Below are 23,887 nucleotides of genomic sequence, written 5' to 3'. Positions count from 1 at the left end.
ATTTCCCCCATTTCTTCTACTGGAGTTTTTTCACTGTAAATCAAAAGCGCATAGGAACAGCTCATGATTCATCCAATTACAATATGGAGGTGGATAGATAAACATACAGAGAGATAGTATTGCTCTAAAAATGCAGAATTTATCTTTCCTTTCCTTCTGCTATATTCTCAGTGCAGAGAGTGCATCTCTAATAATTGTATGATTGACTCCTTCAGTCCTGGTTTTTAAGAAAGTTTCATCCCCTTGACTTTTCAAAGTAAGTTTTTGTAGTATATGCTGCTGTCAAGTCCTTGTCAACATTTACTGAATTTTATACTACTGGGCATATTTAAAACTGCTTTGAATATGTTTTATGTTTGTTTTTAATGGCATTGACATGAGCTGTATTGAGAGGACTACAGTCTTGAAAATGGCTTGAATGACAGAATGAATGACAGTCCTGACGTAGCACCATATATGATTTTTACAATCCAAAAACTGAGAATAAGAAATGAGAGTTATTATATGGAGACAGAAGGAACTTAATTCATGATCATGGAACTTAAGCACATCTTGCTATAGCTACCTGAAAAACCCTATTCAGCCAGGAAGGTTTCAGCCAGGTAGCTCACAGCTGCCCTTCCCTCCTTGGACGAATGACAATGATATTAACAAACAAACAAACAAACAAACAAACAAACAAACAAACAAACACACAGAATGACATTTAAAGATTAATGCTGAGCAGGACTTTGTAGAATCTGGAATAACTTTTGGTGCTGTTAAGCACTAATTTGCAAACCTAACCAAAACCTTAAAATATAACCCTTTTGTAAGTTTGAGACTCGTCCTCAGCAGAAAGTATTAAGTCTCTGGCTTGCCAACAATGATGCAAAACTGCTAAACTTTTGCAAAATTCTGTAAAGAGTCTGTCTGGGGAAGAACATAAGAGAAATCTGCTGGATTAGGCCAAAGGACCTTCTAAGTGCTTATATGCTAGCTTGTTCACTGAGATAATCTGGAAGGGTGCTGTTAGTTGTCCCCTGTGCTACAGAGGCCTGACTGGGCTCAACTATAAGTCAGCCACATGGTGTCAATTGCCCAACACTTTCCCAGCAGAGATTTGGCAGGCATGATCGCTTTTGACTTCCAGGTGTCTCTTTTTGTGCTGAGATCCTATGTGATCATGGTATACATCTGAATACAGCGGTACTTCGGGTTACAAACACCTCGGGTTACAAACGCTTCGGGTTACAGACTCCGCTAACCCGGAAGTAGTACCTCAGGTTAAGGACTTTACCTCAGAATGAGAACAGAAATCGTGCAGCGGCAGCAGGAGGCCCCATTAGCTAAAGTGGTACCTCAGGTTAAGAACGGTTTCAGGTTAAGAACGGACCTCCGGAACGAATTAAGTTCATAACCAGAGGTACCACTGCATTGATCTGAATATTGAAACTATGTGGATGGGGTCAAGCACTTGATGCCTGACAGACACATGGCCTTGGGTCTCATATGCACTTGCATCCAATAGCTACATAGGACTGCATCAAGTGGAATCAGCTCTCATCCTGCTGCAGGTGTGTGTGAAAGCATGTCTCATTTATTCACATTGAGAGAATTTAACAATGTGCTATGCAAGCCTTTTACATTTGTTTTGTATTTTCAGGTTCTTTAATACAAATACAATAAGAAGAAAATACAGTAAGACATATGATAGTTGGAAATACAATTACCTGATTATTGTCATCTCTCAGTTTTACACAACTTGTCACCCCCCCCCCCATCATCATTATATCCCACAACTTACTGAACCAGCTCTTCACTGTGGCACATTAAGGTGCTTCTGTAATCAAGCAACATTACTCTATGCTACTTCAAGCATATGTTGAATCAACACCTATGATCTTCATATTCTGCACTGTCTGGAATACCTCCTGAACATCTGGTAACCAATACCCAGTGATATCTATTATACGTAGGATTCCCATTTAATATTTGCTCACCCCCAGCACATGCAAAAATAAGTGAAGTTGGCACAACAGCCCTTCCAACATGCAGTCTCTAAACCACTGGTAATATTCAGCTTAACAACAACAACAAAGCCCAAGCCTGCTGTGTTAGTAGAGCAGAAGCAAACCATAAAGATCAACCGTGCATGTTTGAAAGTGCAGTGCCAGTGTGATCCCAAGCACTGCCAAAGCAATGGCCATTAATGTTGCTGTATCAGCATTCTTCCTTTTCCAGCACAGCTGTTTCATGCATGGATTGGCTGGGCCATGGGGTGAGCCCTCTGTTACCATGCCGAAGACTGAGAAACAGCCTTGGAACCAGGAGCAGTAGCGCAGCCCTCTACTGCTGATCTCTAATAGCAAAGGGAGGCTGGGCAAATGCGGTAGTGCAGTACATCCCTTCAGCTCTCACTGCTCAAAACTGCTGTTTGTGCCGGTAAAGCTGATCAATAGGACCGAGCTGACCATTGGCTAAATCCTACTATTCCAATTTAGCTGGCTTGGAGTTCAAGCTGTAAGCTGGCTGAAGTTCAAGTACTTCCATTTAACTAGGTCATGGATCAGGCTGCTCATGACCTAAAATAAGGGGCAAAATTCAATGAACGGGAAAATGTGTGTGTCAAGATATGGATGCACACACCTTATGCAAAAAATAACTGCCCATTTCTTAGATATGATTTTTCACTTTGAAATTAATGATTTGCATAGCATCTCCTAATCAAAATATAAGCAGGATTTCTTTCTCTGAAATCGAGATTGCTGTGTTGACACTTAGTACATTGAAACTGCAAGTAATTGAGATTTAATGTACATTAGCACCCCCCCTACAACTCTTCTAATAACCCAATTGGCCCTCAGTAAACTCATGTCTAATTATTTCCAGCACTGTGGTCCATTACTGCTATCAAAACTTTTATGAAGACCCTCTCCCCACCAATACTTTACAAACATTTTGCAAAGTTCCTATCTGCAATGCGAATTAACTATAATCACAAATCCTTCCTTAAGTGGTCATAGGACTAAAGCCTAATAGTATTCAAGAACTTTATATAATAAAAAACAAGGAAGTGTTACGGGTTAACTCTTATGACAGAGTATCTAATCCTTAGGATAAAATTTGCAAGAACAATGTTGATATAAGTTTGTGGTGATGATGCCCAAGAAGTCTTGCTACCTTGCTTTCTAAAACATTTGCTCTCCTGATACACAGGGAAACTGTTTATCAAGGGAGCTGATATAAAACAGTCACGACAGTGAACATGCCTTTCTGTTTGTAGTTACAAAGTTTTCTACTTAGCCATTGTGTTCTCTGGGAGGTGTCAGAGACATATATATGGAAAACAGTGCTTAAAATTTAATTGTGTTCCTGCTAGTACAGAACACAAGGCCCATTTTACTTACTGTGTTGTGAGTGACATGAGTAGTTCCACAACAAAGACTACCTCACCTTTCTCTGTGATTTGCAACACCCTCTGCTGGCAAATGTAAAAACAAAACACTTTTTGCATTTGGCAATAATTGTTGCTAGGTGCTCTGTTTTTCATTTCCTTAAAGTACTTTGTAAAGACGGAATCACCCCACATGCAATTTGTATGTTCACAGATAGTTATATTTTAAAATTATTGTTTAGATCTCCCTTCTAGAGTCAAATAACATATAGAGCATAAAGATGGCCACTTTTTCAGATTTATTTATTTATTGGTAAAGAGAAGGTAAAACAAGTTTTGTCTTGTCAAATTCTGCATTTCCTTTTGACACTATGTCTAACTTTACTGGAGCTACTAGTATAGTATTTCTTTACAAACCTGTACTTTGGGATGAGATGATCTTTCAGAATCAACTGAAGAGGCAAATGGCTGGAGCCCAAACAAATATTTAAAAAATGGCATGGACTATATCAGAATGATTTTTCAAGTGTTCATTTTTTCGCACTGTGCTTTGTAGCCAGAGAAGTTGGGAAAGAGAAAATATTGTATATAGATAAAGAAAGAATTCTAGATGGGATCTCCCCTGGGTAGCAAAAGGAATTTTTACAACTGACAGAAACACAGAATCTACAGGAATTAAACTTGAGTCAAAGTATTGGTAGAGGTAGTGGCTCACTGTCTGTGGTAAATAAGTTAGTGCATTTGTCCACCATAAAGAAGCATCATAGAACTACTGGTAAACAGAGACCAACCCCTCCGCCACATCAATCATCACTTGTGTCTTTCCAAACTTGTTTAAAGAGAGCATGACCAAGATCTGACCCTGGCTGAGATGTTTTCCTTAACTCATGCTGGGGACAGGATCTCAGGGTCTACTGCCTTGTAGCTATAGATGCCTGTTTATTACATATATGATGCATTTCAACGAATATTTAAACCTCTGCACTTGTGTCATAAGGCACATCACCATAAAAAATAAATAAATCCCAAAGCCCATGTCAAATAAGGTAATAGCTTACTTGCTACAATGGAATAACATTCCTTGCCTATTCCTTCTTCTTGCTCTGACAATAAAAATAACAGCAATTGTCATGCGGCTAATGTAACATATATACGTCCTTAGAATTCAAAGCAAACAGCTTTACCTGGCAAACTTCATACAGCAATTTGTACTGTTCCTCTTGCTTCTGCAGAGAGCACAAGCTGCATCCCATGTTTAAGAAAACTGTCTTTCTTATTCACCGCAAGAGCCCGGGAAGTTGTTGTTAGCAAGCATGCATGTAGATATCCCTTTGGCACACTAAGAGAGTCAGATGAAACTGAAATGATTTACGTTGGTGATGCTCTGATCACTGGCAAGCAACTCTGCCTTCTTCCTTAATGCTCTCCCTCCTCCGCTCACAGTACACAACACTCCCTCTACTGCTTTAGTCCAATGCACACACTATATACTGCTGCTCATGCATATTAATCAGCTCTCATTGACTATTCATAACAGACAGTGATACAGAAGCTATAATTGCTGCCTATGACAGCTGAAATTTCTCTAATTAACAAGCAAGCACTTCAGTAGCAGGGCATAATAAAAGACACTAACAATTCTGTAAACCATTTTGTAGCAATTACAAATAAACATGACTGCATTTTACTGTGGTCCCTAAGGATAATTCTTAGCATATTTAAGCAGTTTACAAATACATTTTAAATGTAAGTCATAACCAAAACGAATCTGCTGCTGATACAGAACTATTACAAGCAACATTAAACAGTTCAGCAAAGTTAAATAAAACACTCCTTAAAATATTTAAGAGAACGTGGTCACAACTAAATGGAAGTCTGTAGTGAACAAGCATGCATTTAGCAAAAAAGAAGTAAGGAAGAAAAATGAAGAATGGAACAACTCAAGGAGCTGATGCAACTAGGAATGGGACAAATTCTGCAACTTATTTTCATTAAAGTACAATATTGCCAGCAAACCTCACGATAATATAATTCTTTATAAATTCCACCTGACATCAGAATGGTTGCACATTATCACAGCACCCATTAATAGTATTTATGTGATGATTCTGTGCTTATGCATATGCTAAACAGGAGCTATATAATCAGCTGAGCACACTTCAAGGTCTTCTAAAGACCATATAGCATGTGCACTCCATGGTAATGTGATTGCTATAGTTGCTTTATGATGTGTATTTAAAAAAAAAACCCTCTGTATATTTACTTCCTTCAGCTGGTAAATTCTAAGTGAAATTATTCCCCATTCACCAAATGAAATCATTACCCAGTGATGATTTGCAAGTTTCGGCTTCATCCATTGTAACACACATATGAAGGGTCAGGTGTCTCTCTGTGTTCAGAAATCCCACAAACACTGTTTCTAGTTGGGAATAAATTATAGGAGGCAACAGGGTCCCCCACCCTTTATAAAATGTAGATCCTAACTTTTTGCCAATGTAATCAAGCTAGCATATACTGTCCCCCTCCCCTTTATCCCTGGAACACCTCTGGTCACCTCCAAACACTCAATACTTTGCAGAGGAATTCAGTTGCTTACTGGAAATTGAGGTTTGCACAACTAAAGCACATTAGAGTGCTCTGTCACTCTGATGCAAGAAATTCACTTAAAAAAAACCACCACCACTTGACTTCTTGCAGTTAGGAAAGTGATGGGAAATACACAACAAAGTGTGGGATAACCATATAACCTCCCTACAAGACATATAACCTCCCTACAAGCAAATCAGAATGAATGCTCAAGAAAGAGGCTATCTGGAAGAGTCCCCTGTGAAGTAGGTTAGGCTTGGAGGCGGTGACTGGCTTTGTAGCTGAGTGGAGATCAGAACTGAGTTCTATCTAGCCCTATCACAACATTCTTAGCCACTGTGCCTCAATGGGTAATAGTGGACAGAGCCTTAGGAAGCACTTGTTCACAGTAGTAACCACTGATTGTTGGCTAAACTCACCCATTGACAGTATGTGTGCAGTCTGAGAGTCAAATAAAGTGTCCTGTGAACAGATGAAGCCTGTTATTCTTTTCTGGAAGTAATTCTTTTCTTATCCCACAACTGGACAGTGTGGTGGATGTACAGTAACTGTATTGCCTCAAACCAAGGAACATTATTTTGATTATCAAAGTGTGATGCTAGCCGCTCAAGTGAAGTACAAATATTGCCAAAGGAAGCATAAATCAGCCATCAACCCACACCACTGTGTATGTTCACTCAGCAGACACAGGTTCCTCATCAGATGGCTGTGGAGTGGACAAGAAACATCAAGAACAGTGTAAGGACTCTGCTGAAGAACAAAAGGAAATATGGTGGCAGGTTCTTTCTGTAACATGTCTACCCTTAATGACAACTTCTGTTGCCTTTGCCTTTCTTACCAAAACAGTCTGCATTGGTTTTTTGAAAGCATTGGGAGGATTTGCAATGCCTTGTCTTGGTCAGCCCATATGTTAACATGAAAAAGTATTTCTCTAAGGGTTTGAACGTGGGAGAACCTTACACAGGGTGAAGTGAAAAGAAAATCTGAACAGACCACAGGATATCTGGGGCAAATGATTCAGGAGACAACTTTGGGAAGACTGAATGTTCCCTGAAGTTGCTTGGAGTTTCACATTCCCAGGCTGCAATCTTATGCTTGCTTACTTGGAAGTTAACCACATTGTACTCAGTGGGAGATAGGTTTGAGTTTCATGTCTCAAATTTCCCTGTATCTGGAGGTTCTGTCTCCCAAGCTTCTCCCAGCACATCCCATTGTCCTTTATGGAGAGTGAATGGAATCTGACTCTCCACTGGCCACATTCTGCATTTGCGACCTCATAGCATGGTACGTATAATGTGTACAGTGTGTTCTTTGGTGCACCAGGAACTGGAACATCTGCTAAGCTAATATAAGAATCAGGAAGATTGGGATAACAGCTCTTCAGCTGCAAGTGAAATAAATCAGTAGTTTATTTCATCAGTATGAGTTAAATGAAACAAAATAACAGGACAGGTCCCTGATGCAATACAGAAGCAGTCCCTGTTAATACGCAGCTACACAAGAATATCACCACATATCTTTAAAATATTCTGTAGTCTCAAATGGAAGAATAAATCAAGAGGGTTGGCTTCCCATGTTTTTGTTGACAAATATTCAATAACCCCTGTGGTATCCATGTGGTGTGATGAGCCCACTTGGCTGGGAAGTGGAGTCAGTGTGACAATCAAGCAAAGAGCCTTTTCTAAATTGAGGATGCTTTTCTTTTTGTGTGTAAGTCCAATTCTGAATTTTGACACATTTTAATGTCTCAAATTGACCTGGGTTGAGTTGTGTGTTCTTATCAGCAACTGTTTAAGCAAACTGTCTTTGTTTAGGCTGGGTGCAATGAAATAATATTTTGCTTAACGTACCAATAGCCTAATTAACTTTCTTTCATTTTCAATGTTTTTCTCATACGGAAGGAGGGCAAGAGTAAAGAGAGAGAGAGCAGCTGTTCCTTTGTAATAAATTTATGTAAGCTGAGTTTATGATGATGATGGTGATGACCATTGTAGGAAAGAGGGTGAAAGGAAGGGAGGTATTTGTTTGGAACATTAGCACTTTACAGAAGAAAAGAAATCTGGGGTGTTTGTTTGTTTCTGTATGTGTTCAGATTTTATTTTATATGAAAAAAAAAAGTACAAAAATTGGGTCAGCTTAATCAGCCCTTTTAGTGACTATGCGGAGAATGTATCCGACTATCAATAGGGCTATTTATAAGGGCTTTCCCAATATCATAAAGCTCTTATGGCCATGAAAAGTTTTTGGCTCTCAATAATTAGAGACTTACAGACTTGTTGTTTTGTGCAGGCTGAGCTTTTACCTTATGAATACTTGGAGCCAGTGCCAAAATAAAAGAAAAATGTCTTTTAGGAACAAACTCTATTAATATATTTCTAATTCCCATTTATCCGGTTCCAGGACATGGCCTTGGTGCCCTCTATTGTTGACTGTGATTTTATATCCTAGCCACAAATCACCTACCAAGTGCCTCCCTTGTCCCAACAGCCATTGCCTCCAGGTCTTTCCTTTGCCTTGTTCTTTTGTACTTACCACATTGTTCCTGCCATTTTAATATTAGTTGTTCAAGGACCAGACAACACTATTAGATCTTTTTACCATGAATTTGCAGGGCAGATTTTCCTGTGGGTTATTACCCTGTCACTATGGTAAAGTGTGCAAAACGAACAAAACAAAGTGTGAATCACCCTAAATTCTGTGATTAAAATAAATAGCTTTGTCCCTCTTCCATATCTGCTGCCAGAACTAGCTGTCCTCTATGCTCATCCACTGCTTTCATACCTTTTGCAGCTGCTGTGACTGTAACTCCTTCTCATCATACAACACATACAGTATGAAGATTGAAAGATCTTATCACATGGTGAATCTAAGAACACTTACCAGCATTGCACAGCCATATCTAGAAAAGTATTAGAAAACTAGCTTTCTCCCCATGTTTTCATGTCTTACGACCGCTTTTACAATACCACGTTACAAAGAGGAATTTTTTCCAGAGATTATTTTGTGGTGATCATTCTAGCTCAGAACTGCATGTTAAAATCTTGTATGGCCATGCAAGATAATGCATTACTGGTGACATCATACAGGTACAGTCTTCAGAATGGAGAAGGGCTGTAGCTAGCCAAAGGGCACCTATTTTGCATGTACAAGGTGCCATCTCCAGTTAATAAGGGTCAAATAGTAGTAGAGTAAATGCAATGTGTTAGTGCTGGAAAAGGCTTCTGTCTAAAACCCCGCAAAGCTGCTGCTGGTCAATAGACCAAGATGGACCATCACCTCGATTCTGTATGAGGCAGCTTTCGCTGTTCTAGTACATGCTCAAATCCCTCCACATCTGTTAATTAAATGGTAAGCTCTTGAAAGCCTTTGCCTTGGTTTCCCCAATATGTGAGAAATAAATGAGCTAATCGGGCTCTTATGATGAATAATAAGACGAAATACCACTGAAGGCTTCTGCATTCTAAAAATGATATAGAAATTATTAATTAAAGTTTTGTTTCGTTGATATTTTGAACAGGAACACTAGAAATTATTTGTGTGATTTTGTAGCAACACAATGGGTTTGGAGTAGTTTACAAACGTCAAATGTTGAGAACAAAGCAGCATTTGGTAATATGGCCACACCCAGCAAACTGCCTTTGTGCAATTTAGCTTAAATGAACTCTGTCAGTTATACTGTGATTTCCCAGGTTGAACGAAGTAAACTACCTTTAAAAAAAAATCAAAAATCAAGCTACTCCTGTTGTGCGTGGAATAAGTCTGTCAGCTCCCATTACTGGCTAAAATGACACCACTGCCCTCTGTTGGAAAGAATTAGGCCTTGAGTTGCTAGGCCACAGCAAACAGAAATATTTGGCAGTGCGATCATGACAATTTATTTATTATCACAGCACTCTCTACAGAGCCTCATCTATAGCTTGGTCCTGAAGTGCAGGAAGAAATTTATAAATAAACAAATAAAGCAGGCATACTTTGGCTCTCTCAGCTTCTGAGGCAAGAGGAATCCGTTCACTTCCAGCAGCTGACTGGCAGTAAGCTGGCATAGATGCTCTCATCGTAAGGCTTCTCATGTCATCCGAGACCACCCGATCCAAGGTCACAGAGCAACTGCTTGATCCTCCCCCTCCCAGGTTTCCCTGAAATCATATGGGAGAGGAAGTTTGGCTGGAAGTCCTTACTCTGATTCTTGAGCTAGTGAACTGAACAGGTATATGCCCAGGTAAAACCCCACCCCACTGTAGGCCTGACTGGGAGACAGAGGAGCCACAGTGGTGATTCTCCACCTGCCCCACCTCACAGCACCATAATGGCAGTGAATTTTAAGCACTGCCTGGGCTTGGGTGCAAAGGAGCTTGTTCTCTATCGGAGACCGCAGCTTGTAGGTGCATCCTTTCAAGGCCTGAAAAGAGCCAAGTAGGTAGCCTTTCCTTCAAACAAACTTGCCTTCCTGTCTGGCTCTCATGCAAAATCTACAAAACCATAGCAGCTTCTCTTGGCTTTCCTAGGGAAGCGGCTTCAAAATTCACAGCTGTGCAGAAAGAATTCTTGAGTATTTTCTTTCAACTTGGGAATCACAACTGCTATATTTGGGCCGATTCCTGCCTTTGCCATCTTGGGCCCACCCCCACCCCCCTTGCCGTCTTTGTCCTCCCACTGGTACAAAGATGCTGCCCATACTTTGGTAAACCTCTCATCCGTTTTTATGGGGTGGCATCCCTCCCCCTCAGTTGCTTATTGCACAGCTGCACACCCACACAGATTTCCAGCATGTCGCTCTGGATCATTTGAAGGCTATTGCAGGAGCTCGATTCCAGTATTGCCCGAGTGGGCAACTGGGAAATGTTATATTATCTCCCCATCAAAGGTCAAGTCTGGGAGCTTCCACATTCCACATACAGAGTCCACTTGGTCTGCCCTTTCCTGACAGAAGCAGCACAAAATAAAACTGGAAAACCCTGCATTAGATGGAGAACGTCTAGTGAGAGCCAGGACTGCATTTAATTTGTGGCCTCCTTGTAAAGGGGTTGTCTGATCAGTTAAATAAACTATAGAAAAACAATTCAGACTCCCAAATACTTTGTGAAGGTTTAGAGCAGGTGTTCTCAACCTGGTCCCTATGGCCCACTAGTGGGCGTTTCAGGATTCTAGGTGGGCGGTAGGGGGTTCTACGGCACAAGCTGAATCCTCCTTCCATCGAGCACTGGTGGGTGGTAAGGAAATTTCACCATCAAGAAAGAGGCATTAGTGGGCGGTAGGTATAAAAAGGTTGACTACCCTTGGTTTAGAGTTCCAAGCCCAGTGAATTTTATACGATAGCTGAACAAGGATTTTTAAAAACATATTATTTTTTAAGGATTTCTTGGTTTACAAAAGTATGTGCAATGTCTCTTTTTCCAAGTTACGTTTTCTACAGATCAGTTTCCTATGTTGAGACATCAGTGTTACATTAGGAAGAAAAAGGGGGAAGAGGTGGAGGGGGCCATGGTGAGTGGCAATGCTTCTATTCTACCTAGTGTATGTGTGGGGTTTTGTGTCAGCATTGCTTGTGCGGGTTCTCTTTACTATTCGCTTGTATTCCTTTGGTGGTGAGAGATGTTTAGTCTAGGGGTGTGGTTGTTTGTTTGTTTGTGATTGGCTGTAGTGAACTTTGTTTTCGTGGAGAGACCTGTCAGGCGTAAGCATGGACCAATGGTATCAAATAGTTATGGGAAACAGTCTTATTAGAAAAAAACTTAACCTGAACAAGGTTTGAACACACACAAAAGCCAACACTCTAGCTCTGTAGCATATTAATCTAAAATAATGCTTCATACAGTGATGTGGTGAATGGATGTTGGTTTTTTTAAAGCAAAATTTTAAGGCAGCTGTTTAATCAACATGAATGTTGTAGAGATCAACTGACATAATTTTCAATCTTTCACACCAATAGGCACGTTATCAAAAACTAAATGTTCAATCTCATCAAAGGAACTAGATTCCATCTAGTAATCTGAGATCACAGTTATAGGGCTATAGCTCAGAGGCAAGGGAAATTGTGGTGATTTACCATGATACCCACAGAAGCATCTAATATTTGCTAGTTTGCTGAAGTAAAACAGTAATATTGTGGAGATACAATGGGGTTATCAATCTGTTTAGTATATCTAAATCCTTCTGGTGTTTGACCTTAGCATCTTTAAGGTGAACTGCCTTTAGGGATTGCAAACAAAACCCAATGTCACAGGATACTAGATTACAAATGATTCGTCTTCAGATGGCTTTTGTACTGTGCATAAATACACAGTATCTGAAGAAGTGTGCATGCACATGAAAGCTCATACCAATAACAAACTTAGTTGGTCTCTAAGGAAGGATTTTTTTTATTTTGTTTCGAATACGACAGACCAACACAGCTATCTACCTGTTAACCATAAATACAGTGTTGTTAGCAGAGTTGGGTTAGCGGAGTCTGTAACCTGAAGCGTCTGTAACCTGAAGCATCTGTAACCTGAGGTACCACTGTATAAGATACTGAACCACAAACCAATTAAGCTGTTGTAGGGCATATGGTGATGAGCTCAAATGCTTTTCAACAAACCCTACAAAGATGGGCTTCAGTAGCATGAACATTGTACAGTGCAGCAAATGTACCATATCACAGATGTATCTGTCAAGAGGAAGTCTTGTTTGTATACATTACAGAAGAAAATAATCAGGAAATGTATTGAAGTGCAAGAATGAAAAAAGAAAGCAGATTCTTAGTTAAGGTCACAGGCCATTAGTACAGCCTACAAAGGCTTCAATGTTTCTTTTCAATAACACGCTCTTCAAAACCATCCGGATGAAGGCTAGGTAGCATTACATGCTAGGACACTCTTGAAACATGGGAGCTGGTGTTTTCCTTTTGAACCCGAGTGAAAGACAAGTCTTATGAGAAACCATAGATAATTAACGCTTAAAATATTCTCAGTTTCTGTTGTGGTTAACAAGTGAAACCACCAGTAATGATGTAATCTAGCATGTCAAAAAAAGGAGAATCAGAAGAGGAGGCAGAAGGCAGGGAGCAGCTAAAGGATGCAACTAATTAACTAAGTGATCCTTTAAACTGTCAAATCAAGCAAGGAGCTCCACGGACCGGTGTCTTATTGATATTCACATTAGGGCATTGGAAGCAATGATTCTAGTCCCAGTGGTTATAGTTAAACATTTTCTTTAAAAAAACACACACACATAATGCCTGGTTTACCCCTAGGTATCCTCAATCTCCCATTCATAGGGAAATGAGAGAAGGCCACCCTGAATTGCATAATTTACTGTTAGGATGAAGAAGGAGTGGGGTGTAATTCTCAAAGGGTGCATATTGATTTTTGAATTATTATGAGGGATTGCATATGGAAAAAACCCCACACAATTATTTTTCTTCTTGCCACACTGTTAATCGTGCAAAGACTTACAATGTTAAATTAGGAAAAGATGTGTGTAACTCTCTGTAACACAATCCCCCTGCTTTTAATTTCACACAAGAGATGAATATGCAATTTAATAAAATCCTGTCATGAGTAGGTTGAGATGAATTTGTTCTACCTCATCAGTTGTGATCCAAGGGCAGTCTTTGCAAAATTGTCATTCCCACAAGAACAATAATCTTTAAGGATCAATAATATAATTATCTCCTCACATTTGAGACTGTTGGGCCTTTTCAGGGATCTAGACAATTTTCTTTTATCTGATAGTCACTGAGATCAACAGATAACATTTGTAAGATGTTGGATTTGGGTTTCTGTTTTTAAGGAAAAGCACTTTGAAGTTACTGCTGACACATTACTATTTACATAAATATGAATTTACATAGATATGAAAGAATATATACATAAATGAATTCCCTACCCTTTCATTTTTGTAGCATACGGGTCCTGTTATGTCACTACGTATCATTCACAGAATGGCAGTGATCCACGTGCTCAGTCAGTGATCATACACTGCCCAATGGGATTTTCCCATCTTCTCTTCAGTCGCAGCAAGAGCTTAACATCCACCCCCAGTGTATGAGGCAAGTCAATCTCATTTCACACTTGCACTTTAAAGCTCCACATTGCATTGTGCTCTGCAGCAGATAGTACAGTCGAGAAATTTCAAAGATTTGTAATATCAATTGTCACTCTATTCTCCACAGTGCCCGCAATCCTCTGCTACCGGTTAAGGTTCCCAACCTGGCCCTTGCTATTTCTTTCAAGAGAATTCTGCCTTGTATAAGACTAGGAATAACCACATGGTGCCATTGAGATATGATTGGATTAAAACTCCCATTAGTTTCAGTCACCTTGACTAATAGGAAGATGGGAGATGTAGTCCAACAACTCATGGAGGGTACCACATTGGCCACCCATGTGCTAGACTGTAAACCTGAAATGTTGTGACCATGAAATATTTCCACAGTCACAATGGTAGACACACATTTCACCAAAGTGAATAACTGGAGTTAATGAAAAAGCAGCCTTCTGTTTCCAAATAAGCAATGTCTGAAGTCAGCCTGGAAGTGTAATGTGTACTTTGAAGTGGTTTTTTGGGGGGTAGTGGGGGAAAAGGCCTTGTTCATTGTTCATTTGTACTTAAAGCTTGTGTGAAAATGTAACAGTATTTAGACACAAAACTTATTCTATTATATACAGGCATACTTAATAATTTAAGTTTTATGTGTGTTTTGAAAAAATCAAAAGGATAATGTATCTATCAACTAGGTTAACAATAGATAATGAACTGTCAGTCTACTTTGACTGCAAATGTCTTCTGGGAGCATACGTTATGGGTCAGAAGACACACTGATTAAACCTACAGAGAGAAAAGTCTGTCACTTTGGGTCATGGCAGGAAGATGCTTCCCAATAGTCTCACTAAGGAATTGAATAAATGGAAAACAAATGCCAATGGAAAATCAGCTGGAAAGAAAAAGTACATTCCATGGTGCTCTTTCATTACATCAGCACTGAGGCGAGATCAGCTGGTGTGTTTGTTTGTTTTTTATTCGTGAGTTATGGAAGCACCTAGATTCTAGATCAATAGGATTTCTATGATGGTTTGGGTAGCTCACATTTCCAGTTATTTTCAGTGGTATTTCTTCTTCCCCACATTGCACTATGTTTGTACTTGGGAAAGGTAATGTAAAATACCTAGGCAACATATCAAAAGCTCATGTAGCACAGTGGTGAAGAGACTGAGCTACGAATCAGGAAGGAGCTGGTTTGAATCTTGGCTCTGATGTGCACTCATAAGGTGGTGTTGTCTGTGTCATTCTCCTTCAGCTTCCACAACAGGAGGATAATATTGCTGACCTATCTTAAAGTGCTGCTGCTGTAGGGATAACAAGATGTGGCATCACATTGAACAATTTAAAGCAGTATACAGTGGTACCTCGCAAGACGAATGCCTCGCAAGATGAAAAACGCGCAAGACGAAAGAGTTTTCCGTTTTTTGAGTCGTTCCACAAGACGAATTTCCCTATGGGCTTGCTTCGCAAGACGAAACGTCTTGCGAGTTCTTGCGAGTTTGTTTCCTTTTTCTTAAAGCCGCTAAGCCGTTAATAGCCGCTAAGCCGCTAATAGCCGTGCTTCGCAAGACGAAAAAACCGCAAGATGAAGAGACTCGCGGAACGGATTAATTTCGTCTTGCGAGGCACCACTGTATATTATATAATATTTGTTACTACTTCTTCTAAGTGAGGACCCTGTACTAAGCTTGTAGCAAGAGGTGGATACTGAATTTCACATTGTATTTCACAAGGTGAATTTCACAAGGTGTTGTAACTTTCAGCACCTTGCACAAGTTTGCTTGGAGAATTGCACATTAACGCAACCAATCTATCCTCCCTCCCTCCCTACTCATCAACCCACCCTGAGTTCCATGTCAGAATTCCAAGACACAGTGAAAGGAGTTCAGATTTTTTTTTATTTAAAAAAATTAAACTGTTTTAGTTCAGCAAACTGCACAGGTGATGTGACAAACCCATTTTAGATCGCATATGCCAGGGCTCAAACATTGCCTCACAAGGGTAGTCATGTAAGCATTTACACACACCTAAGGATGTGGCTGTGATTTAGTGAAGGGAGATAAAATCCTTGGCACATAGAGATAACCTTCTGGTTGACTTTGTAATTACTCAGCTCAAGCTATACTTTGGTTTAACAGGGATTGGTCTCAAGTATTTCAGCTTATGCCACCATTATGGTTTCTTAAAGTCTCGCAACTCAGGTGTTAAATCTTCCTCCTGGGCTTCAAGATGCAACTCCGATTTAAATAGCTGTTTTGTGTGATTAAGAGTAATTTGGAGCAATTAAAGAAAACAGTTCACTTGTGACAGGTGGCAGAAAACGAAGAGAGATAATTACTTTTTTTAGCCATCTGTGTTAATTGTCATTAGCAGAATTAAGTTGCAGTATACCTCTTTGAAATGCGAGGCAAAGTTCTTTCCACCTTTGCCTTGTAAACCAACACTTTCTCAAGACTAGGGGAAGGGGGAGAAAGTAATTTTACCTTGCTTGCCACAAAGTGCCCGTTTGTTCATTTTTGGAAATGAAGGAAAGTTGCAAAGTGACTGTTGTTGTCATTAAGACAATGAAATTATAAGCTGCCTTTGGTAGCAGGAAAACTACTGTGGCACACAAATGTGTGAAAACTAGGAGTTACATACATATATTTAGCCAATGTGTTAAATTTCTCTGACTCTTTTTATATGTAATTACTAAATAATGCAACTCATAATGAATCAATGCTATCACTAAATTGTGTGTGTGTGTGTGTGTGTGTACACGTGCGCAGACTACTAAAAAAAAGTGCTACCAACTAATTCTGCACTTTCTAGAGGACAACTATAGTCCATGAATATCTCATTGTGTCTTAATGTCTAAATGACTGTTATGTACTGAACAATAGGATCCAGAATGCAGCAGTCTGATTGGTCCGCAGGAGCCACCCAATCCAGCTTGGGGTGGAAGTGAATCAGCAACCTGATTGGCCTGCAGGGGCAGCCAATCAGGCTTCTGGAGGAGGTGAATCTGCAACCTGATTGGCCTACAGGAACAGCCCAGAATTAGCCAATCACACGGGGCCCATTGTGTAAATAATGTATATATAGCATGAAATTCACACTCGACCCCGAGTACATTTCAGTGACCTTTCTGCCAAATAGGCACTGAGGGCAGTTTGTGAAAAATGTAAATACCCACCTTCATAAAATGCAACCACAGCAGTCACAGGCTCCTTGCTTTTGCTTATCAAAATGGCATGTGCTACTGAAAGGAGCTAGCAGGTAACTTTCGTCATTCCCAATGCCAAGACTGGGTCATCAGTAAGTCTGGATGTTTGTTTTCTGTTTCTTTCTACATGAAGCTGCCTCACTGCCTACACTGATTGGCTGTGTATCGGTGAGAGCTCTGGCCAGGGTCTTTCTCATCACCTGCTAACTGCTCCTTTCAACAGGATGTGCTAGAGGCTGAATCTGGGACCTCCTTTATGCAACGCAGAAGCTCTGCAAGTCATCTATGGCTCAGCCAGCTATGGTTCCCTTTGCCTTTCATGAATATGGCAAATCACGTCAGCATTGGAATGTTTTTGCTTTGAGGGGATCCAGTTTTCCTGAAGAAATCAAGGCCACTGGAGACAGAATTGCCCAACAGTATAACTTGAATCTCACATATTTGTGGAAGAAGTGACGATCAGTGGCCTGTAACGTAGTGCTGTAATCTCAGTCTGGCTGCTTAAATCTCACTGACTTCAGGGGAATTCAAGCACACCAACAACATGCAGAATTGCAGCAAATATGTACAAGCCATATCCAGGGGACTCTTAAATTGTCCTAAATTGGGGACAATTCAAGCCTCCTTAGGGAAGGAACCATAGCTTTGCATGTTCAAGATCCTGGGTTCAATCTCCAGCTAAAAATATCTGAAGGACCCTTGATATGAAAAATCTCTGCCTGAGGGTAAAATTAGAAGCAAGTGTTTATAAATTGGCAATGTTTTGCTTAAAAGTAACTGCATGTGTAACGTTTATTGATTTATTCTGAACATTTGTATCCTACCTGTCTTCAAAGCAGAAGGCACATTTTCCTTCTGTCTTGATTCTTGAGCAAGTTAAGAATGGCAATGTTAAGTGGCAAGACATACACACTTTGACATGATTTAGAACGCAGATCAGTGGCGTAGCGTGGGTTGTCAGCACCCGGGGCAAGGCAAGTAATTTGCGCCCCCTAACCCGTGGATTTCCGCCCCCTAACCTGTGGATTTCCGCCCCCTAACCCTAACCCCCAGATGTTGTGCTTGGTGTGGCCGGCCCCCCCTGCACCCCCCACGCTACGCCACTGACGCAGATGACCAACCTGTGGCAAGTTCTGGATTTCAATGGTTCCGCTTTGAGTATGACTTGGTTAGATACCATCCCCTATGAATATATACAAATTGCAAAGGAAAAGTCCATACCACCCACTATGCATGTTTTTTGGTTTTAACGATTCATGAGACAATCGGACCAGTAAGAGCTAATTAAAATACCCTATTACTCAGGCATGGCGTGCTCTGCTTCCAATGGAAGCATAATATCACTAACATGACATGCATGCACAAAAAAGTACGTATCATGTCATCTGACAAGTTGGCTATTGTCTAGAGCAACTCCTCCACTCCACCCCACCCCCGGAAGGGATTCATGCGTGTGACTGCCAAAAGGAGGGTCATGATTCAGTCTGACAGGGCCATAGCCTGGACACATTTTTCCTTAATTGCCTAGTTGTCATCTCAGATACAGCCCTGGGTGCCTCTATAGCTGAAGCAACAAAGAAAATGGATCTACTGAATATGATATATTAAAATCCCAAAACGTTCCCTATATTTGGGGCGCTCTTCGTTAAGAAGCCAAATAATTAATCTTTGTCCCTTTCATCACCAGCTGAATAGTGGCCATTATTTGATGACAGAACGCATGTATGAAATAATGGAAAGAAGCAAGATCACTTGAATGTTTAATTTCTCTTTTTGTTCTGTTTCTTTCTAACTGCGGCCATGCCACAGTTTGTAATACTGTACCTACAAAGGGAGTCATGGCTAGAGATAATTCCTAAGTTACACTATAAAGCCTCACTGTGGCAAATGCATGATCTGGTGTGGTTTTCCCCCCCACAGCAGGGAGTGATATAATGGACCCTTCTGATCTTTCCCCCCTCTCCATGCAAGGGCTATAATTCTTTCATAATGGGACATAAAAATGCATTGTTAACAAGATTCAACAAATATGGCATATGGTAACCTAAGCAAAGTGTGAAGAAGCCAAGTAAAAAAATTATGCAGGATGGATCTAACAAATATCATGTGGCATATGCAATTTTTTTCTGGCAATCGTTGAAGAGGCTGGTAAGAATGATTTGTTCTAATGAATGTGGCTTTTCTTACAAAATGAGTAAGGGGCATTCATGGGCTGTTCCAGGACAATCTCTTAGGGCAAGAGGTTGCATAGCCCTGATTTCTTTATTTTTATTTATTTGCGGCATTAATAGGCTGTCCTGCAACAGAACGTTCTTAGGGCAGATTAGATCACAAACTAAATTAAGAATTCAAGAACCATAACAATAAAAGTAACAAGTAAAATGATGCATCATAAAACATGAGGAACAGAGAATAAAAGTTCACTAAAACATATGTAGTAAGCTGTACGAAGAGGAGAGAAAAGTTACTCATACTAAATTTGTTGTAACACGTTAAACAAAACAAACACGGAAATTTTGAAGTATCAGAGTGGGCCTCAAAAGGTTAAGACAGCGGGCTCCATATACACTGGCACCTCGGTTTACAAACTTAATCTGTTCCGGAAGGCCATTCTTAAACCAAAACTGTTCTTAAACCAAGGTGCACTTTCCCTGATGAGGCCTCCTGCCGCTGGTGCCCTTCCACTGTTCGGATTCCATTCTTAGACTGAGGTAAAGTTCACAAACTGGGAAACTACTTCTGGTTTTTCAGCGTTCGTAAACTAAATAGTTCGTAAACAGGACTTTTCTTAAACCAAGGTACCGCTGTATGCCATCACGACTGACAATTACACCCATAGTATTGGACTGTATAAATAAGTTGAAGATCAAAATAGCTTTTTATCTAAGATATCCAGAGAAGGAAGGCCTTTCACCTATTTATAGCATCTGTAGGCCACAAACATTCAACTTGCCAGATGATATCATTCTATGGGCCAAACTAGACCTGATATTTGTAAACTGCTTAGAGGTTTGTGAAAGTGTTTATTAATTTATTTTTTCAATTGAGCGGTATACTATTTTTGTTAAATAAGATAAAGTAAAAAAAAAAAAAAAAAAGATGATTTCCATGACTTTAGCCCTTTCATGGTTTGTTTGTTTTTTAATACCCAGCCTGGGAAAGGCTGATCCGGACTGGGACTATGGCATGGAGAAGGAGGGGTTTTAACCCTTTGCAGCTGCTGTGGTTCCATTTCAAATCAAGAGTGAGGTTTACCTCCCATTGTAAATAGTTGGCATGCGGTCCCCATTCACATGATGACTCTTAAATAAGAGTGCACAAATCATAGGGAGTGCAATTATTTGCACACTAAAGATGTACAATTTCCATCTGTTGTAATATATAGGAAATCCCTCTTCAACTAACTTAAATTACAGTTTTTGTTACGATCAGCGATGGGCCAAAGTTCTGCTAGGTGATATCTTCCCATCCCATACAGACATGTTAGCTGTTAATCAGGCTTCCATGTTAAAACCAGGCACATGGTTCTTTGTTTCACTTGCTCATGACAAGCTCTACTAACCGTGCACATTGAACGTACAATTGCTACTAACAATGAATGTGTCTAACACTTGGGAAAGTCACTCATAAAAGATTTCACTGCAGAAGTACCAATATCGTCCCACAATTATCACCCATCAGTCAGTGCAGTATCCCCAAGCTATGCATTCATCAAATGTTTATTGATTAAAGGCTGGGTTTGAACTCCTCTAAAGGACTGGGAAATATTACTTGTGATTTAAATAGTATTTAGAAGACAGAAATCAAATACAAAGCAGTATTTATGCAGTATCAGTTTTTTTCCAAGAGTGGACGGAGTAAAACAGCAGGAATGGAGGAGGCTTTCCTGAAATCTTTTGGTGTATATCATACTTAAAGAGGTAAAGCAGCAATCCAGAAAGAATGCCCACACTGTGATATAGCATATATTCTGCCCACTCTGCAACAGAGCACACATCCAGCCACTAAGTTTGTCACTGCCCTGAAAAATCCTCAGCAGCATTACCCAAATACTTAAGGGAAAGGAAAGAAACAAAACTGCAATGATGTGGCCAAGTGTAATATGAGTTTTCTCCCCTGCCAGCTACAGCCCTGATAGGGCCCTGCTCCAAATTCCTTCCATGGAGAATTATAGAACATCTATAGTAAAGAGTAGAGCCTTTACAAAAGGCTTCCCCAACCTAGCACCCTCTGGTTATGGTCAGGGATGATGGCAGTTCTAGTTGAACAATAACCAGAGGGTGCTAGTTCTGAGAGGCTTTTGGTGTGTAAGGTTGCGCTTTGTTAGTGAATGTGGCTAATACTGATTGAAAGCCGATTCCTTTTTTAAAATCCCGATGTTACTAGCCTGTTTAGCTTTCTTTGTGTTTTTGAAATTGTAAATGTTTACTTTAAAAATACAATTGTTATAAGCTACCGCAAGCACACTGAGAAATATATATAAAGGGATATACAGTCGTACCTTGGTTCCCGAACAGCTTGGCTCCCGAATGCCGCAAACCTGGAAGTAAGTGTTCCGGTTTGCAAATGTTTCTTGGAAGCTGTTTCAGCTGTTGGCATTGTTTCCGGGGCCAATCAGCCAAGCAGAAGCCGTGCCTTGGTTTGCGAATGTTTTGGAAGTCGAACGGACTTCCAGAATGGATTGAGTTCGGGAACCAAGGTACCACTGCAAAGTGTGTGTCCCCCCACATCATCATAAGCATCATCATACAATGAATAAATACATGAACAAGAGAAAGCAATTTTCCTGCACCTTTTAGCAGATTGGGTAGAACAATAGTGACAAATTCAGCAAGGTTTTCACATTATCTTTTCTAAACAAGTATGGAAGGATAGAGGCAGCTTCTGTCCTCATTTGCATCTGATCAACCCATCACATTAGCTGAACCATATGAAATTTCTCAAGAAGCATATTTAAGGAGTTAGGCCTGCTGTGTTGAGAATCTAGCTGCAGAGTTTCAGCCCCCAACAGTCCTACAAATTAAAAGCAATTCTCAATCTCACTTGGACTATTTTCAAGATACTGTTTTAACTGAATCATCCAGCCTCCTTGCATATGGAGATGTTAGAACTGGGCTTATTATCCTAAATATTTGTGATAACCTATCTGTCTCCAGTTCCAGGAACTCATATCTATAGTCTTGCTATTGTTAAGGCTGAAATCCCAGGCACAAATTCTAGTGAAAACAGTCACGACTTTCTTCCAAATAACTGTGGCTAAAGCCGCCCTAAATTAACCTTAGACATAACTAAAAGCAGTAGAGCTCACCTTTATTGTTATGCCATTTTCAATTAACTTCTTCTTCTTCTTTTTTTTTATAAAATTTTTATTGGTTTTACAAAATTTTAAAAAGACAAACAAACACTAAAAGTGACAAACATACACGTATAGTTTCAAACATATTTTCATATAAACCTCTTTTCTTGGACTTCCCCATACCCCCCCTCTCTGCATCCCAGTGTCCATACTTCAACTAGCAACTCCCAATTGTTGCTTTCAAATCTCTGTCATCTTAGTCCTCTTTTATATTCTAACCTTATATCCCTGTACCCCTTTGTTTCTGGAAACCACAACATTTTAGCATTCATTAAGTTTGTAGTAGTCCTTAAGGTAACTTTTGAATTTTCTCCATTCTTCTTCCACCGTCTCTTTTCGTTGGTCACGGATTCTGCCTGTCATCTCGGCCAATGTCATATAGTCCATCACTTTCATCTGCCATTCTTCCAGAGTGGGTAAGTCTTGTGTCTTCCAATACTTTGCGATGAGTATTCTTGCTGCTGTTGTAGCGTACATGAAAAAAGTTCTATCCTTCTTTGTCACCAATTGGCCGACAATGCCCAAAAGAAAGGCCTCTGGCTTTTTAGAGAAGGTACATTTAAGTACCTTTTTCATTTCATTATAGATCATTTCCCAGAAGGCCTTAATCTTCGGGCATGTCCACCAAAGGTGGTAGAAGGTACCTTCAGTCTCCTTACACTTCCAACATTTGTTGTCGGGCAAATGATAGATTTTTGCCAGCTTGACTGGGGTCATGTACCACCTATAAACCATTTTCATGGTGTTTCATTTTCAATTAACTTCTGATGGGGTGTATCTCAAGAAAGGCAGCAAGGATATCCCTAAATTATTGTGATCAAAACAGGCCCATTCTTGAAGCATTTCTCTTTCACGAAATCCAGTAGGTCTTATTACTTCATGTTTTACCTTGGCTCTGTACACCCTATCTTTAGCTATAAAACAGAGGGATTTGTTTATAGGTGTCCTTCACATAAAATTGCCTCTCAGTTACAGCAGCAATTTATCAATGGCTAAATAGCCTGAGGCTAGAAGTAGACATTTACTTAAAGGACCTTCAGACTATTTTAAATAGACCTTTGGGATCTGGGAACTGACCAGTGTGTGACATGCCCACCCCACACTCCCCCCAGCTGCCCATAGCATCTTGCTGTGCTATTTCTTTTAATTGACTAACCTCAATGCTGGCTGTTCAAAATCACTTTAACCTAAACATGCCCCCGGACTGAAGCTCCTAATGACCTTCCCTTGGCCCTAAACACATATGGCTGAGACAATGCAAACATCATTTGGAAGATGAGTAAATTCAATAACTCAATTACCACTGCACCAAAGCCACATTCATCAAACCTCGACCACAGGA

The 23,887-nt window shown here is 40.1% G+C and overlaps 1 protein-coding gene across 3 annotated transcripts in view; it reads right to left on the bottom strand.

The window, feature by feature from the left end:
• PDZRN3 (PDZ domain containing ring finger 3) overlaps positions 1-23,887 on the bottom strand; it is a 174,007-nt gene that overhangs the window by 38,750 nt on the left and 111,370 nt on the right. Inside the window, exon 1 of one of the 3 annotated variants that reach the window (XM_083491329.1) lies at positions 4,561-4,836. The exons of the other annotated variants lie outside the window; for them this stretch is intronic. Coding sequence (XP_083347455.1) covers positions 4,561-4,629 — 69 coding nt within the window. The 5' untranslated portion in view covers positions 4,630-4,836. Of the gene's footprint in view, positions 1-4,560; positions 4,837-23,887 lie in introns of those variants that run through there. 3 annotated transcript variants of the gene reach the window in all.

Source organism: Podarcis liolepis, assembly GCF_965112155.1.
Source record: "Podarcis liolepis genome assembly, chromosome: 2".
NCBI lineage: Eukaryota > Metazoa > Chordata > Lepidosauria > Squamata > Lacertidae > Podarcis > Podarcis liolepis.
Note: the sequence above shows the minus strand (reverse complement) of the source record. Positions and strands in the feature narration are given on the sequence as shown.